The following is a 19,379-nucleotide window of genomic DNA, read 5'->3' on the forward strand; positions in this document are numbered from 1 at the left end:
AAAAATACACACTTGCTAATAATGGAGGAATTGTTTCATCAAGATATATTTTCGGGAAGTACATTGAACTGCCATTGAGGAGATGCCCGGAAACGGTAACCAGTGTTCCGCCAACCTGTGGACCAAACTTTGGTATCACCGATGTGGAGGTGGGGTTCTGAAAGAAAATTGATATAAAAATAGGTGAATGTCTGGGTAAATCAGCACTTTCATGAATGCTTTAAAGGGAAGTGAGTCACTGAGGGTTAGCAAAAAAGTGGACCTTCTGTTTACTTGTGACAATTTTGGTGATTATGAATAATGCCTTAAATTTGTTTAACTACATGTATAGATGCTAATTTTCCTTATTTTACCAAATATTTCACCTACTGTAGCTTCATGATCGCTGGCTTTCAAAGTGTACTAAAAATGGCAGGCCTACATTGTATATGAAGGAGCATAAGGGTATTTGATACCATTTGTAGTGAATGAGTCCCCAAAAAAGGTATTAAACTAAAAGAAATGTAGTAATTTATTTACTACCTATCACTTATCATGTTAGTTGCCTGCACTTACACATTTTGTATTGCTATAATCATTGTTCCAACATGGACACTGTCCTGTCTGCTTGTCACAGGCTGAACTTGTGCTGCCAATCATGTTACAGCCACACTTCGTGCACCCAACATCGTTGGTAGACTCTAGATTCCAGTAGTCATCCTTGCATTCATCACACTGTCTTCCTATATAACAAAAATAAATAATTAAAAACAAAGTGAGAAAACAGTGGCTAAAAACAATACTTGATATTTTATATATACACATATACATTTTTTAATATACAGTGAAACTCGTCTAAACCGAGCTCCAACAGAGCCAAATAAAGAGTCTGGTTTAAAGGGGTGTCTGATGTCTGTTCTGTACTCATAATAATTTCAAACGTTAACTTCATACTCTCTATATTTTTTAAAAGTAGAGTAGTATAGATGACATGTTTCAGTTTTTTTTTAATATATTGGATTATAAATTAAAATAATATTCATTTGCCATACTAATCATCATCATCTAACTGCCCAACCACATTTTCCTTTATCTTCAACACAGAAAAATCTACATTATAATTGTTGAAATTACTTGAAATACACCAAAAATTTAAACAGATTCTTTATTTGATTTTTTTACTAATTCATGAAAGAAAGAAAACTTTAAAAAGAAAATATTTTAATGATTGTATATTTATTTTAGCATAATTTTTCAAACATTTCTTTACCAGGGTTGAAAATTAGCAGTTGCCTGGTTGCCCATGGCAACCTTTATTGGCTAGGGGCAACTAAGAATTTTACAAAGATAGTCCACTGGGGAACCATCGATTTTAGGGTCAGGCGAGTATGGTGCCAGTTAAAAAAGAAACGCACTGAAACTGATTCGAATATGACAAAACAAACTACTTTCTCTGCTAGTACTCAATTTGCCAGGTCTTTCTTACAGTGGTCATGGCAAAAATGGTGCTCCATAAATATAGACAAGTCATGGATGATTTGAGATGTATTATTATGTAATTGTTTTAGAAAATTAGCAGAAATTCTATTTTTTTAGCTCAGTGTTTCTCAACCTGTTTGATGCTGAAGTCGTGTGGATCATGTTTGAGATTCCATCCATTTATCTTGATTTGTCTCTTTTTCAATCTGGCACTAACTGACACAAAGAAGTTGCAAAAGATACAATGGCCTAATCATCCTGAATGTCTTATGAGAATAGTTTTAGGCTACATGAACAGTGGTAATTTGTCCAATAATGTATGTCATTAATAATTAATAGAGATATACATGTAGTTAAGCTACTCACCTGTAACATTTGTTTTGCAACCACACTTTCCAGATGTGACATTACACTGAAGGTTTGTGTTCATTGTTCCTTTGGAGCTGCACAAACATGGCTCACATCCTCTGCCAGACGTAATGTTATAATGTAAGACACTGCATGAGTCACAGGTGGTGCCATTGACATTAGGGTAACAGTTGCAGGATCCGGTTTCATTGTTGCATGATTCACTGCCATCAGAACTACAGTTTGACTGTGTACAGCCCTCTGTTGATGGTCCGAGATTATATGTTAGGTGTTTACACATGTCACAGAGTGTTCCTTCTACATTAGCTTTACAACTGCAGTTTCCTCCAATCTGTAAAATGAGTCAAAAATATTTTATTATTCTACCTCTCCCCTCTTTTTTAAACTTTCTCCCTCTTCCCTCCCTTTTTTCTTTCATATCTTTCTGTCTTTACATTAACAATGCTTAAAAACTTGCTTTATAAAATGGGTCCTCTATGTCTGTCTGTCTGTCTGTCTGTCTGTCTGTGTCTGTCTGTCTCTCTAATGCAAGTGCGTGTGCAAGTAGAGGGTTTTGGGGATTGAGCACCTTCCCCCTCCCCGCTTATAGCAAATTTTACTTTTTTAAATATATTTTTCGAAGGAGCATGACTTGACTCCCCAAGAATCTTTATTCGTCACAGTCTAGAACTATACTTCCCCATCTCTGCATAAATTCCTCCACACACCCCATAATGTAACTTGATTACATAACCTGATAGGATTGGGATTTGTAATATTTCAAGTATATTCCTCAAGCTTACCTGCATGCAATGTCTGTTAGGATTTCTTCCATGAGTGTTACAGTTTGGACAAGACCTGTTACATACAAACTCATCAGTCAGTCTGTAGTACATATTCTTGCAGTCCTCACAGTGTTTTCCCTCTTTATTGTGTGCAGCAATGCAGTCACAAGTATAGTCATTTGATGATGAATTTGGCATGCAATTATCAGCATTGCCATTACAGTTACAGCTGAAAACACAAAAAGATTACACCCTAAACTTGAAGTGTAACTAGAAAGGTATCCATCCAAACTGATGAACCTACTTTTGTAGAATGCTGTAATGGAAATAAGATTCAAATGGTATACCCATTAAATGCCCACAGTGCTCTATGTCAAGACTTATCTGTTTGTCCAGAACAAATAATTTTGGGTGAAGGACAAAATCTATCTTGATATATGTTTGGATTGTTTTTAATGATATTTATTTATTAATTCATTTTATTTTAATGATAATATCCTGTTATGGTTCAATATTTAAGTAACACCGCAACATTTCAGCTGGCTGGGTTCTCTGTATATATATATATATATATATATATATATATATATATATATATATTAATAGAATCTATCACCGTTGTGAGGTATAGATAAGGCTATTCCAACCCGAGGGACAAAATGTTTTTTGTGAGGACTGAGGTTTACTGAGGCCCTTACAAAAACATTTTGTCCCGTGGGTTGGAATTGCCTTATCTATAGCTTACAACGGTGATTGATTCTTTTTCTTGCCCATTTAATTATAGTAACAAAACATTAATTTTGTAAGCTATGGTCTGTTTATTGTAGAACGATTCGTATACATTTCACCTGCCAACTCATTTAATCATACGCAGAAAAATATAGTCCACCTTATGCAACGACATAAATATGTAATGTTCAACTTACCAATAAATATAAAGTTGAAAATATTAATTTGTTTAAATATTTTTAAAACAATGATACAACGTGAAATGACAAACAGAATTTTGAAAACCATGAGTTATGACGTCAATCGTCGTAAAACATGAGTTATGACGTCACGCGTATGTAGAAATCGTCTAGCCCTCGGGTCGGACAGATTTATCTAGCCCTAGGGTCAGACAGATTTTTCTAGCACCGTGCAAAAGCTGGATAACCCTGTTCAATGGGCAAGAAATATATATATATATCACAATGACAGTGTGACATTTTACAATTTTTCATCAATTTTCTTTGGATTACAGAAGTTATTACAGAAATAGTTCTTTTAACCTGATGCACTCAGTACAATATCATCTCTGTGATAAATATCAGAGTAAGACCATGATAGTCTGGAGGTGTCTGTCAGTGTTCTTTGAATGACAAAAATAAACAATTCAGAAAGGTTACCTTCCATGTACTATAAGTTGTGAGATAATGAGATTTTCGGAAGAATGTAGATTGACTTCAATCTTGTCAGCCACTGTTTTTAGATATGTCTCATAATCATTCACATTACTACAAACAAAATTGAAAAGAACATAGGTAATCATAATCATATATTGAAAAACATTTATGATGTCAAAACTATAATGAAAAAGATAAAATGCAGATCTTCATAGAACATATGATTTAACAAAGAATGGTCAAGGCTACTCCTATTGAAAATGCAGCATAGGATCTATAAATCCTACATCAATCTGTAATGAAGGCAAAGTATTGTATCCAAAACAAAGAAGTATAATAGATTTGTCCTTATAACTAGCCAATGCGATGAACTAGTTAAGACAGCCAGTCAGTCCCCCCACCCATTCATCTTTCCCTCGCAACGACCAGTCAGCCAGTTAAGTACTTAAATTCCAAACATTATTTAAAATACAAGGATATAACTACCTGTATGCCTCTCCAAAATCTACATTTCCTCAGCCGAGCTTCAGGAAATTCAGATTTTAGAGTGGCTTACAATCCCATATTTCCTCGCTAAAACATGTGAAAGTAATAATATGCAAAGTATGCAAATGAATAGAAGTATATGTTTTCTTTGTTCTTAAAATCTGTGTACTCAGTTGATTAAAACACAGAAATGAGTACATATTTGAAATGCCTAGTTACATTCTTGATTACAGATTAATGGCACTGTTCCAAGTTAAGGACTCCACGTAATCTTATGAGTAGTGGTTACTGAACACATTCAGTGTCTTCCCTGACAGACAATAGTCCTCAGTGCAACAGCATCAGCGTTAATCTGCTGTCAATCTTATGAGTAGTGGTTACTGAACACATTCAGTGTCTTCCCTGACAGACAATAGTCCTCAGTGCAACAGCATCAGCGTTAATCTGCTGTCAATCAAAACATGGAAAACATGCAATAACCATGCATACCAAACATTTATGCAGTAACTGGCACAATAAGGAAGTATGGCTCAGTGATAGGTAGGGTTTATAAAGTGTGCGGTTATACACATTTATCGCACACTTCTGTCAATGGAAAAACAACCTTAGCATGGTAAAATGACTTCCTACTGGGAAACATAATGAATGAAAAAATGAAAAACCAAAAAATCAATTATACATGTGTAAAAAGCATTTACCCATTCAGTTGACATCCTGTTTTATTACAGGTAAACTGTGACATATCTATGTTGCCGTTATTAAGGTAATACATCCAAGCTGCATTATAAGGTAGAGTTCCAAGAAACAGCAGTTGAATACTTGATATCTAGAAAGTAATGTGACAAAATTTAATACATAGTCATTACACAAGGATATAAAGTACTGTAAAACAGGAAATGTCAGCGAGCGAAAACGTTCAGTGAATTTAGCGAGACCATACAAGACACTAATATTTCATGATACTAAATTTAAAGAGACATACAACAGACTGTTCTGAAAAACTTTTGTACGATTGTTTGTCAGTGAATTACTAAAGACACAACAATGGTTACTAACACTACCAAACTTGTTTCTGGGGTTAATAAACTTTAAAAAAAAAAATAATAATAAAAAATTAAAATGACTGTCGCTAATGAGTCACTTATTTGGATTTTGCTACATTTTAAGTTTGTTAATGTTTTATTATTTACAGTATATGAGAAGAATTAAGTGTAAAACGTGTACTGTACAATCAAGTGGTGTATTATTTTGTATTTAGAAGAACAGTCTCAACCTAAACCAACCCCATGAGAAAAAACCCAATCAGTTAAATGGATCCACCAAGGTGGTTCGATCCTGTGACGCAAGCACCTCCTTCATACTGAAGACACCAAATTAAAAACCATTAAAACATTAATGTTTTGGAAGTCATTAAAATATGTCTTCACTATCCATGTTTAAAAGAAAATAAACCTGAAAACTGTTGCCCAGCTCAATTGTCAGTGTGGTGACACTTGCATTCCCAGACACCCACGATGTGTTTGAGCTTCCATCAGTTATTGCTGAGATATTTCGGAGGGCTTTTTCCAGGCGGGGCTGTTGACTGTTAGCATCACCGTAACATATATAGCCTGAGCTGTCAAGAGCTGGATGAGAAACAGGACATCTGCAGTCTGGAACATCGTAATTCATATCCCAGGTATTATTGTACAACTTCTTCACTTCTCTGTGAAAACAAAACAATTTGTAACAAATTAAAAACCCTAGAAGAAAATTCACAAGAATTCCACAAAATTGAATGTCTTGCCTACCATAAACTATTTAGGTGCACTGTGATGAATATATCCATAGATGCAACAATGAACCAAGTTTCATTGTCCCAGGACTTACAGTTTGTGAGAAACTGATGTGAATGAAACTTAAAGATAAATGTTGACACAAAATCAAAGAATTAGGGATTTTTCTCTAAAACCTAGTTTATATACAGTTCTAGTAAAATGTCAGTTTTTAAGAGATATCCAGTTTATAGAGGTTAACTTAAGCTATGTACTGATTTCTAAAAAGAGACAGTGAAAAATATCTGGTTTTGAGGGAATTCTAATTTACTGAGGGTCCGGTTTTGGGAGGTTTCACTGTATATATATTTTTTTATGTAGACTGACTCACCAAGTATATCACAAACATGCTAGTTCCTGGCCATGATGTTCAATGTGTTTTTAAGTAGGTTGATTATTATCTAAGGTAGGTAACTATATTATCAAAGGTACCGGTAGTTAGAATAAACAAACGAACGAACGAACGAACGAACGAATGTTTTTAATAAAACCCCAGCACAAAAAAAGATCATCTATTGGGTGTTCGTAATTCTACAATTATATAAAAAAAAACCAATGTAAAGAGCTGTGCAAAATACAAACCTCACATATAGGTAGGCCTACAGGTATATTTAAAATTTGTCATAGCTGGGCTAATAACTAGCTCCATTACAATATTAATATTGCATTGTAGTTCTCATCTTCCAATACATGACTGTATGCCATGGTACTTTTGGTCTACCCCTACAGACATTAGGACAACCAATAACACATCAAGTTTGAAAGAAATTATACGCTAAAACCAAACAGAGGACCATATTTAATACTTTTAAAAAAACCCCACTGTATACCCTTTTTTATGTATTTAGTTAAAATGTAGGGCAGTCCTTAGAAATTATTGTAAATGTCATATTTCAAAATTATATATGGCATGTGCCCTCCAATCTTCCTACAAGAGTTGGCACACTAAATATTTCACATCCATGTTTTTTAAAAGTCATGTTTTCCCCCTGATTTACTAGCTATAAGTATGTAATCTTTTTAATTCCATTTTTCAAAGCAATTAAATAGAAACAACCGAACTGTTGAAAATCAAATGCCTACCAACTAAAACTCTAAAAATAACACGGAACACTGATTTCTTGTCAAGGGTTCAACTATGATCCAGGGTTCAAGTGAAGCTGACCACCTAGATTGTTTTCAGTTGAGGCAAGTAAGTACCGAAAATACATTGAACACATGTAACATGTTTAGCTGAGTCATCAGTAAGTGTGCACAACATTACTTTGGTTAATACTTGCATGAAGTGGTTGATATTTACTTGAATCAACAATCATGGTTGAAGCATTAACAAGAAATCAAGCTTAAATCATATTAACCATTGTCAAATTTGTAAATAAATTACCATTCAAATTATCTGAAACTAGCAACATAGCATAACGTTGTTTTGTAATATATCAATTATTATATCAAGATATTTTAAGAAATACTAAATCTGAATGATAAAATATTAATATTAATATTTTCTAAATTATATCTGTACAAGGCAGAATCAAAAGGATATTTTGACAAGGTTGTTACTGCTCCCATGTGCACTTAGACTGACCATAAAGACAATATTATGACCAAAGCTCCATTGTGGCCTGGCTTTAACGATAAAAAAGAAGAAATAGACTTATTTCTCTTAATTAAGACTTAAATAAAACATACCTGTCTGTGAGCAACTTTTGATAAAGTCTGAAGTCGAGAATGTGAACACTTCCAGATGATACAGAAGTACTAACTGTATTAAGAACAGAAATAAAACATTAAACTCTCACCTACTACGATGCATATTTATGATCATCAAATCAATATGGTTATGTTACGGTAAGTGTGCTAAGTGTGCATGACCATACAATCTCATTACATGGACATAATACACATATAAGATAGAAATATGTTTTGTATGTATGTATGTGTGATGGATTCAACTAAAGCACTCAGCATAATGTGTTATTATACTAAACATGCATAAACACAACTAAGGCGTCTGAGGTTTATTTCTCTTTGTTTAGACTTAAGGTACTTGGGAAATTCCTCCAAGACACTTGGGACATTAATATATATGGTAAACACTGTCACTGGGGCTATCTTAAGGAACCCAGGACAGTAATGGTCTGCCAGTATTGGTCAGGTGTGTGTGATGTTATCAGAATGACTGGAGAATATAATCGAAATCGAACTTGTGTAGTTTTTGTGTGAGGGTGCTTTATGCACTTGGCCACAAATGGCGTCGCCGACAGGATTGTCATCTGTCAAAGTTTTACAGAATTGTAAACAGACAGGACTGACAGATTTAAAAAAAAACTAAATTGTGAGCTAACTGGATTGTCAAGTAAAAATAGTGAATCGACAAGACTGTCAAATAACAGGATTGTGAATACAAGATTAAGTTCCAAAAGAAAAGTGCAAAATATTACAAGACTGTGTAACACCAACAGAAGTGTATATAGTTGTTTTAACATACTTACGTATTTAATGTGTTGTGGAACTATATACTTAGAAATGCAGATGGATGGGAAATGAAGATTGTTCATAAGAGATGAAGGGATATTTCGAGGAAAATTATATTATACACATTATTAATTATGCATTCTGCACAGAGATACAAAGATATAATAAATGGTGATGGGATAAAATCAGGAAAAATGATGCAAAATTCATGCATATAAACAGTTAAAATAAGGCAGTTATGTTGGACGTGCGTATGTATGTGGATGTAAGCAGTAAATATATTAGAAGACGAAAGAAAGCAACAAAATTCCATGTTGCGTGATTACAACATATATTTGTTTAAAACAATTCTGTAATTAAATGAACGGTACCGGCAATCCTTGTAATGAGAAGAAACATTACTGAACATTACGAGGATGGAATCATTAACAACTGACTTATACAGCCAGTACTTACAGAGGTGTGAAGTTTTTCAAAGGTGTGAACTTTTTCAGGAGTTGTGATGTTGCCTGGATTTGTGAAGTTGCCAGAGGAGTAGAATGACGGGGAGATCAAAGAACATTGAAACAACAGTAGTGGAGACACCAAATGTATCACTGAGGCTACAATTGTGTCGTGGAGAAACACTGACACTATCAGTATAATTAACATTCAACTAACAGACTGATTCAGTTATTGTGTTTTTTATGTATAAATGTATATTGTTGTTATTATTGGCCACAAACAATGTAAGATAGGTAATTTTGAAATGTTGAATGTGAATGAATGTGAATTGCAATATGTTATGGTAGGTACAGTTTTAATAGTTAAATACTTGTAACTGAACTATACTGGCATCAAACTATTTTGACAATTGAATAAGTAAGCTAAAGTTGAAATAAGTAACTGGGAATTAATGGTAAAATTGTAAAAGTGGTGGTCTGAGGAATCTCTCTACAAATCATTATCGCATTAAGAGGCGTGGCTTATAACTAGTTTATGGCCAGCTGCAAGTTGGTGTCCAGAGTTGAATTTAACATGAACAGTTCTTTGTTTACATGTGTGGACACACTAGTGGACGGCGGTGGTCCAAAGCCAGGACATAATTAAACACGAGAGATAAACAGCCCTGGGTGTTGGCGATTAAGAGTATCTGGTGAGGAAATAAATTTAAAATAAAGGTTCTTGGAGAGGTCGGTTGTAATCTAACAATAACACAGAGTTAACCCCTAATACGCTGACTCCTGAAATAAAGTTAGCTGAATGCAAATAGTTAACCACTTATGTTCTGATACCTAAAATAAAGTTAGTAGAATAAATTATTTTATTACTTTATTACAATAAGTAATAACTAATTTAAAGCTAAACTAGATTTGCAGTCAAATTAATAATTAAGTTGTGAAAAAAACTCCACAAATTAAACATATTAAATAAAAGTTTAAGTTTATAGAAAATATATTAATGGCTTCTGGCATGAGCATTGCATGATTTGCTTCCTGTAACATATCATTGAATGCCCAGCTGACTTGAATTTATAATAGCTTTGCAAGATGGAAAAGGCTAAAAAGCTAAAAGATCAAGTGGCAGAGTTACAGGCTGCTTTACAGGAAGAAAGGGCTATGACTCAACAGCTTAATGAGGAATTGCTGAGTTCTAAACAACAAGTTGAGAACAGCGCCAAAGGTAAGACTACTCAACCAATGACCCGTTTACTTTATAATGGAAACGAGATAAAGGTGAGTAAATTTAAGGGAACAGACAATGGTCTCAAAGTTAGAGATTTTCGGGAGCAGGTAGAAAGAGCATTTCTACATCACAGCCTTGCAAGTAGAAGGGGTACAAGTCAGTACCCTGGGGGTACAACAAAAGGACGAGGTTTGGTTGAATACCAGCAAGATCAGGCGGGAAACTTCAACCCTCTATTGCTGTGAGTCAGGCAGGAGAGGAGAAATGTACTGGCTCATCCGGGTCTGATACTGTTTCTGATCAAGTATTTGCCAGAACAGTAACTTGCTGACTGCCCCATAGTTCAAGTATCCATGGGAGGTGTCCACGTTGATTGTTTGTTAGACACTGGTTCAATGGTAACTACCATAACAAAGGATTTCTTCAACAATATCTTTGCTCCACTTGGTACTGAGCTCCTTGTAAAACAATGATGGCTCTCGCTTAAGGCGTAATGGACTGGATATTTCCTACTGTGGATATATTGAACTGGGTATCAAGGCACTAGGCAAATTAGTTCCTGACAGAGGAATCTTGGTTGTGAACAGACCCAAAGACCAAGCCATACGGCTATGGAGGGAGCAAGTACCATACATATTGTGGATGAAGGTTATTAGCCAATATGGAGAATTGCTGGCTAAAGACATCGGTAAGAATTTTTTACAGAAATTAACTAAAAGGTCAGTACATCAAAGCTGGATAACTAGTCTACAGACTGTCCAACAGGTGAAAAGCGTCTTAGGTACAGTCAAAATTACTGGAGAATATCCAGTTTGCATTCCAGCTGAGTCTGCTGCTGTAATTGATGCTATCTGTCAAACTGACAAGCACAATTTGGATGGGCCTGGCTATGCTGTGTTGGAGCAAATAGAAGGAAAGTCGGGATATTTACCTGCGAATTTGATGGTAATAAACACTCTAATTCGGGTTCAAAACGAACCGTTTCATGTTCGAGTTGTAAACTTAAGGTCTACAGCTATTTGGCTGAAACAAAAAATTAGAGTGGGTATTTTGTCATCAGTGGCAGGGGTAGAAGAGCCTCGGTCAACACATTACATGGAGGTAAGATTTAGAAAGACAGAAGAAAGAGAAGCTATGTTATGCCTATGAAAAAGCAGGGGAGCATACCAGAATTGAGGCAGAGGCGAGGAAGGCTCACATGATGAAGTGCTTAGAGATAACAAGGTAAGTATTGATTTTATTATATATCTCAGGAATAGAAACATCAAAAAGAGTTATGTCAGATACAACCAGAAGGATAATTTCATGGATGTTGAACGTCAGTCAGACAATGCAAGAGATGACCAGTATGTTGCATTAGATACACTGTCAGTGTCATCATCTAGTGAGGATGATGATCCACATCAACTTTTGGTAAACGATGTAGCACCACCTACTGATACACAAAACGTACCAGGAGGCACACTGAGACGGTCTCGATGTACAAGAAAAGGTAAAAATCGAAACCCATATAACCTGCCAGCAACCACTAACAAGCAGGTCATAGATAAGAAAGATTTTTCATCTACGTTATCAAAAGAATACGTTTTGATCAGACTTAATGCTACATTACTACAACAGGCAATTAGAGGTCAGTAGTGCTTTGGGCCACAGAGATACCTAATAATGTGGGATTCCAAACAAGATGAATATAGCATGTTAAAACAGTAATAAGTCTAGCTGGTTTGTAATGTGTTTTCAAACAGCAGATTGCTATGATCATGGCAGTGCCTGAAATGATATGTACTTTTATAATACAACGTAAGTAGCTTTAGAATTTTGTAGTTTAAAGTAGCAATTATAGTTGTTTTACAAAATAGGTCCATGAATGTCATCATGTTTAACAATCCTTATGAATGTTTTCGAGGACGTAAATGTAAAGCAGGGGAGTTTGTGAGGGATTCAACTAAAGCACCCAGCATAATGTGTTATTATACTAAACATGCATAAACACCACTAAGGCGTCTGAGGTTTATTTCTCTTTGTTTAGACTTAAGGTACTTGGGAAATTCCTCCAAGACACTTGGGACATTAATATATATGGTAAACACTGTCACTGGGGCTATCTTAAGGAACCCAGGACAGTAATGGTCTGCCAGTATTGGTCAGGTGTGTGTGATGTTATCAGAATGACTGGAGTGAAAGGCAGTTCACTGAGAGACTGAGAAAGAGACAGAGAGAGAGGGAGAATATCCAGCAAGAGAGAAAGACGTTTGGGGCCAACTCTCCAGATCACAAACATTGTCTATATGTTATCATCATGGATTAAAGAATATAATCAAGATCGAACTTGTGTAGTTTTTGTGTGATGGTGCTTTATACACTCGGCCACATATGTATGTATGTATGTATGTATGTATATGGGTATAAATATGATATAATTTATATCAATAGCAATAAACTTAAAGATGAAACAAGTTTAGGAATGAAAAGAGAAGAGAAAAGGAAGATGAAAAGGTGATGCAGTGCTAGGTAAGGAAACATTTGAAGTTTGGTGTATTTGAAAAAAAGAGAAAGAATAAGGAAAGGGGAAAGTTGTGAAAAATTTGGAAGGTTTGTTTTTGAAAGAAATGATAATGCAATGTTAAATCTCATTACGAAGCATATTCACGAAACTGAGTTTAAATTTGTATGTTGTTATTGGTCACGTGTAGATCTAAGGGGGATGATGAGAGTGCAAGCTATTAGTTTCCAAAGTGCCCCGAAATAACATATTTGTTGAAGATGGAACATATTGATCAGCTACAGGAAGGTATTTCTGTAACAGACGATCACACACACACACACGCACACACACACACACACACGGACACACATACAACACACAGTCATACAATCACACACACACACACAGACAAATAGATACACACAGACAAACACAGACACACACACATACTTAGACACACACACACACAGACACATACATACATACATACACACACACACACACACACACACACACACAGATACACATACATAGACACACACACACAGACACATACACAGATATGCACACACACAGACACATACATAGACACACACACACACAGACACAGAGAGACACATACATAGACACACACACACACACACCTACACAGACACACAGACACACACACACACACAGAGACACATACACAGACACACAGAGACATATACACAGATACACACACACACACACACACACAAACACACATACACAGACACAGACACACACATACACAGACACACACACACACAGACACACATAGATACATAGACACACACACACACACACACACACACAGACACACACAGAGACACATACATAGGAACACACACACAGACACAGACATACATAGATACACATGCACACACACAGACACACACACAGAGACACACACACATACACACACACAGACACATACACAGACACACACACAGACACACACACACACACACACACACACACAGAGTACTCAAGAGAAAACATAATTTATTTACCTCCAATCTGAATTTTTTTTGAAAGACCACCATAACTTATTGTTGTTTTCAGTTCACCATTCATAGAGACTGACAAAGAATTATTTGGAGATTTCTGAAATGAAACATAATTAACGTTACAATTTGAAGGAACAAAATCAACCCCACCAACAACAAATTATAACAGTGCAATATAAGCAATGCCTGTAATTATGAAGTATTGCTGCCCTCTCCAGGGTCAAAACAAATTTTCCTTTTTAATATATATTTAGTTTGGGGGGATAACCCAAACCCCCTAAAAATGTCCCTCACCATAGTCTAGACTCCTCCCTCAACATAATGGTCTGCACGTGCAACATTACAGTGAAAACAAGTTAATATTGTGTGCTGCTAACTGACTGGTACAATGTTGGCAGGACGTCAGAACGGCGTTGATAGAAATGGGACACTCAAATTAAGTGTGCAAATTACCTTATATTCTACAGAATTATGCCACCTCCTCCCCAGAAATGTTTTTAAAAGTATATATTCTGAAATGCTGTTTAGTGTATTATGCAAACCTCATGACAAATCTCAGTAACATGTAATTGCCAAACATTTTGTATGCAGTTTTCACCAAAAAACATTAAGTGTTCCAAATGTGTTTTGTGTTTATCTTATTTATTAGAAAATCTGAGTTGGTCATAACTGAAAACACAAGTATTAATTTGTATTAACCTTATTTCTGTTTTAATTTTTAAAAACCCCACATACACTAAAAGACCCCTAAACATCCGTGGTAGCCTACTGGCGTGGAAACCAACAGTGGAAGTAGCAGTGCCTTAGGCGAGTACTCTGCCGTTCGACAGCTAGACGGAAATTTGGACGGTTATATGATAGCTGTCTGCCGTCAGAGATAACTACATAGCAAAAACACGGAATGGATCCTGTCAAGAACTTGCGCCCACGACAGGCGTGCGCTACACCAGCTTGCTCAGAATGTGCAAGTTAAACACTATAACCTGTCCTGACCAGATGTAATGGCTACCTAAGGTAGGCAAATATTCCCGCTCTAATGCAACAAAAAGCCTAAGTTTGACGCTAAATACCTTTACGTTGATCATTTTCCAGTTTGCCGATAACAAATATTTTACATATACACACACTACAGGAAGAAACCCGACAGCACCCTTTTCCATAATGTTCAGTTTAAATACGTAGGTGCTGACGGGTTTCTTCTTGTAGTGTGTGTATTAGTGGTTAATATGTCAAATATTTGTTATCGGCGAAAATGTAATGGTGTTTAATGTCAAACAGGATTACAGTTAATCGTTAGAGAAGCCGATGTAGTGGCCTTAGGGACCGTAGCAAAAGTATTTTGAAGCCAAGAGAGACGAAATTTTTCGTCATGGGGGGTGGGGGGGGGGGAGGGGTGTCAAAGAATCCACTAGGGTCACTTCGTCTTTTGTTTTTGGGAAAAAAAGGCTTCACCCTCAAAAAATCAAAAAGGAGTTGAAAAACGATATGTGTTTATTTCCTGTATTTACTTCGGTAAACTCCGGCTTGGATCGTATGAAATCGTTATAAACCTTTATTTTTAGACTTCTCTGGTTATTATATAGACTGAGCAAGGGCAAAGAAAGGAAATGTTTTGTTTAACGACGCACTCAACACATTTTATTTACGGTTATATGGCGTCAGACACATGGTTAAAGACCACACAGATATATAGAGAGAGGAAACCCGCTATCGCCACTTCATGGGATACTCTTTTCGATTAGCAGCAAGGGATCTTTTATATGCACCATCCCACAGACAGGGTAGTACATACCACGGCGTTTGATATACCAGTCCATGGGCGTACATAGGGGGGGTTCGATGGGTTCGACCGAACCCCCCCCCCCCCCGAAATCGCTTTTTTTTATAATTTAATATATCTGACATTGATATCTGACATTATTATATTTACTAAACATAGAAATATATGCCCAATATCTCTGCAATCTATTTTGGAAACCCCCTTTTCAAAACTCAACATAGAAATATATGCCCAATATCTCTGCAATCTATTTTGAAACCCCCTTTTCAAAATCCTATGTACGCCCATGCAGTCGTGGTGCACTGGCTGGAACGAGAAATAGCCCAATGGGCCCACCGACGGGGATCGATCGAGCGCTGTACCGCTGAGCTACGTCCCGCCCCCGAGTAAGGACAAAGTACCATAACAACCAGCCATGAAACATGATCACGTTTTTCCTTTCCTTCCTGGGTCCTTTGAATGGAGAGCCCTAGCTGCGAGTACCCTCCCCACCCCCACACTTGGCTATTAACGAATGCTTTATACCCCCTCCGGGCGAGTGGATGAAGAAATTTGGCTACTGAATATATTTTATTTACTAGCTAGCAGCAAGTGGAAAAAACCTCCTGCATTGAGCCCTGTTTAATATCAAAACTTTAATGTTATGATCCTGATTTCATATAAACTAATAGTTGGTTTTATTATAACTTCATTTTATTAAAGAGAATTTAAAAAATCCAGAACATTCTTTTTATTTATATCTAGATATTCTTTATTTTGTTTTTGTTGAAGGTAAATGGGGCAAAGCTCTCCCTGTCTCTTTCAACAAAAACAAACTGGTTCACATAGCACCTTAGGCACGTCCACCAATGTGAAGCCAAAGTTGCTCTTATTTTAGTCTCTTGGGGGAGGGGTCTGCAGAGAGACTAAATGATTTAGTCTCTTTTGGCTTCTTATACTTTTGCTACGGTCCCTTACACCTACCTACCCACCGAGTCGATACAACTCGCTCGAGATGGGAGCCGTACCGGGTGAATGTTTTATTTAATGACGCACTCAACACATTCAGATATAGGAAATTCTTCAACACTGACAAGCCTGCTATCAAGAAATTAATTTGCAGTACAGGCGCGTGTGCAATTTTTTTTTTTTTTTTTTTTTTTTTTCAATAATTATATTTTTCAGGGGATCATCAATCAACCCCCCCCCCCCGCCATAAACTTCGCTCACCACAATCTAGACCCCTTCCTGCTAAAATTCCTGCTCACGCGCCTGCAGTACCACAAAGTTGAAATTTCAAACAAAAGCATTAACGCTGAACAAAAACATTAACGTATAATTCAAACAAATAAAAAGGAGGGACGGTACATGTATTTGATCTGCAGGGAGACAGACATTTCTAAGACCGTCATAATTGATGTACTTATCTTTCTTTGACGCCTAATAGCCGATCTTTATATTGTGCTTGGGTGTCGATAAACATTCATTCTTTGGTATTATCTTTTGTGACACCCAATAGCCAATGTGTATTTTTGTGCTGGGGTTAAATATTCATTCATTCATAGATGCCAACTGCGAAGTCATGCAAGCAATGAAAAAAAAAAAATATAAGATTGACATCAAGAGGATGAAAAAGTGTGCACAAGGTCAAAATAAGTCAGCGATACGTTATTTATGTTGGAATATATAGCTTCTAAATGTCTACCATATTTGTTTTAGAAAGCCTTCATAAGACCCTTGGAGTCATAATCCTGAGGAAAGAAAACAATTTATGGACATCTTAAGCTCTAAAAATAACTTAACCAAGAATTATGTTGGTTTTTGTTTTGCTTTGTTTTGGGGTTTTTGGGGGGAAAGGGGGTAAAAGGGAGTTGCGTTTTGTTGTAGTGTGATGGATTATGAGCTACTTTTTTGTGAACTTCCAGAGAAATGATCGGAGTAAAACAAAATAATTCAAATCTATAGTTTGTTCAATTTGAACTGGGAGGGGTTGTGCAGGAATATCCTGCACCTCCCACCCCATCCTACCGTCCGTGCGAGGCACGTGCCTCTGCCACTACCAAATAAAAAGTTGGTAGTGTGATGTCCATTTTGAATTTGGCTGTCTACCATCTATTAGCATCTGATAGCTATCATTTAAGTTCTAATTTAATGTTTTAGGTGCTTAGCACAGTGTAGTATTAAAGTCGCAGACCCTAGTTTCAACCCCTGAAAATGGATACTAAGTTTGGTGTATATAAAAATTCTTGTTATATAACATTTAGTGAAATATCTTAAAATATCAGTGAAATAAAAGTGTTATCAGTCATTCAGTGACGAGTGACGATAACACATTTTAGAGTGAAAATTTCACTATTTCACTCTAAAATGTGTTATCGTCACTGTAGAAAGCGTTATTTTCACTGTAAGAAAGCCGGAACTATTTTGCTGCTGGCATTTTAAAAATAAAGGTAAATTGCCAAAAGTTATATAATAAATAGAAAATTTCATGTTTTTTGTCAAATATGATTTATATCTCATCTCGTGAAGTTTGAATCATATCACACTCGTCGCGCAAGTGCGACTCGTGAGATATGTTTGCAAACTTCACTCGATGAGATATAAATCGTATTTGACGAAAAACATGAAATATTCTCTATGTACCACATCTAGGTAAAGTTACCACAGAGTGAAACGAGTCTTATACTGTGACGGGGAAATACCCTCTAAAACTGAGTAGACCTCATCTCCATAACTGTTACTTCTCTGAGGTATGTGAGTTTTTAGAATTATAAAAAAAACGTTTTGCTACAAACACCAGAATGTCTAGAAACTTTGGATGTACCGAAATGAATAATCTAAACAAAAAAATGCAAGTAATGTTCTATTTCAATTACCCAAAAAACAAAACCCCAACATAAAACCGGCTCTATTAGTGAATAACGCACTCGCTTAATGCTCGGTCGGTTGGGGATCAATCCCCGTCGGTGGGCCCATTGGGCTATTTTTCGTTCCAGCCAGTACACCACAACTGGTATATCAAAGGCCGTGTCTGTGGGATGGTGCATATACAATATCTCTTGCAACTAATGGAAAAATGTAGCGGGTTTCCTCTCTAAGACCATGTCAGAATTACCAACTGTTTTACATCCACTAGCCGATGATTAATAACTCAATGTACTCCAGTGGTGTTGTTAAACAAAAATCAAATCAAGCTTATTTAGGGTACGCCTTCACGATATAACAAATGGGTTATAAAATCGGTATAAACATGTTCGTTTCTCCTTGTCAAAACCACAACGACAAACAGCGGTATAATTGGTATATATATATAACATTTATCAAGATCGAGAAAATTATCATTAATGCCTATATTTACAATCTGTATTACTAATTAATGTATTTCGTATCAATTTCTCTTGAGACTTTTATCAAAACACACTGTATGTTCTTTTTTCGATGATTTTTGGTTTTCAGGCACATAGAAATTAAAACTACTCTTACCTGTATCAGCAAATGTGTCCAACCGTTAGCTTTTCCATATATCTTGTCGTTTATTATTAAGTCGCTTTGATCAGATAAAGACAGAGAGAGGAAGCCTGGTTCACCAATACGAAGAAATGAACTAAAACATAATAATAACAACAATAATATCAATAACAATAATAATAATAATCACAAGATTCATTACAACAATAACGACTTTGAT

The 19,379-nt window shown here is 36.0% G+C and overlaps 1 protein-coding gene across 1 annotated transcript; it reads right to left on the reverse strand.

Annotated features, from left to right (window-relative positions):
* Positions 1-12: 12 nt before the first annotated feature.
* Positions 13-19,295, reverse strand: LOC121366443 (usherin-like; the record flags this gene model as incomplete). Its single annotated transcript, XM_041490893.1, has 10 exons — positions 13-157; positions 556-722; positions 1,825-2,158; positions 2,610-2,820; positions 3,980-4,087; positions 5,161-5,288; positions 5,915-6,167; positions 7,966-8,038; positions 13,936-14,029; positions 19,175-19,295. Coding segments are annotated over 10 exons (1,634 nt in total), but the record flags the coding sequence as incomplete, so codon positions are not given.
* Positions 19,296-19,379: the final 84 nt, after the last annotated feature.

The sequence above is a fragment of the Gigantopelta aegis genome, unplaced genomic scaffold (genome assembly GCF_016097555.1).
Source record: "Gigantopelta aegis isolate Gae_Host unplaced genomic scaffold, Gae_host_genome ctg5710_pilon_pilon:::debris, whole genome shotgun sequence".
In the NCBI taxonomy this organism is placed as follows: domain Eukaryota; kingdom Metazoa; phylum Mollusca; class Gastropoda; order Neomphalida; family Peltospiridae; genus Gigantopelta; species Gigantopelta aegis.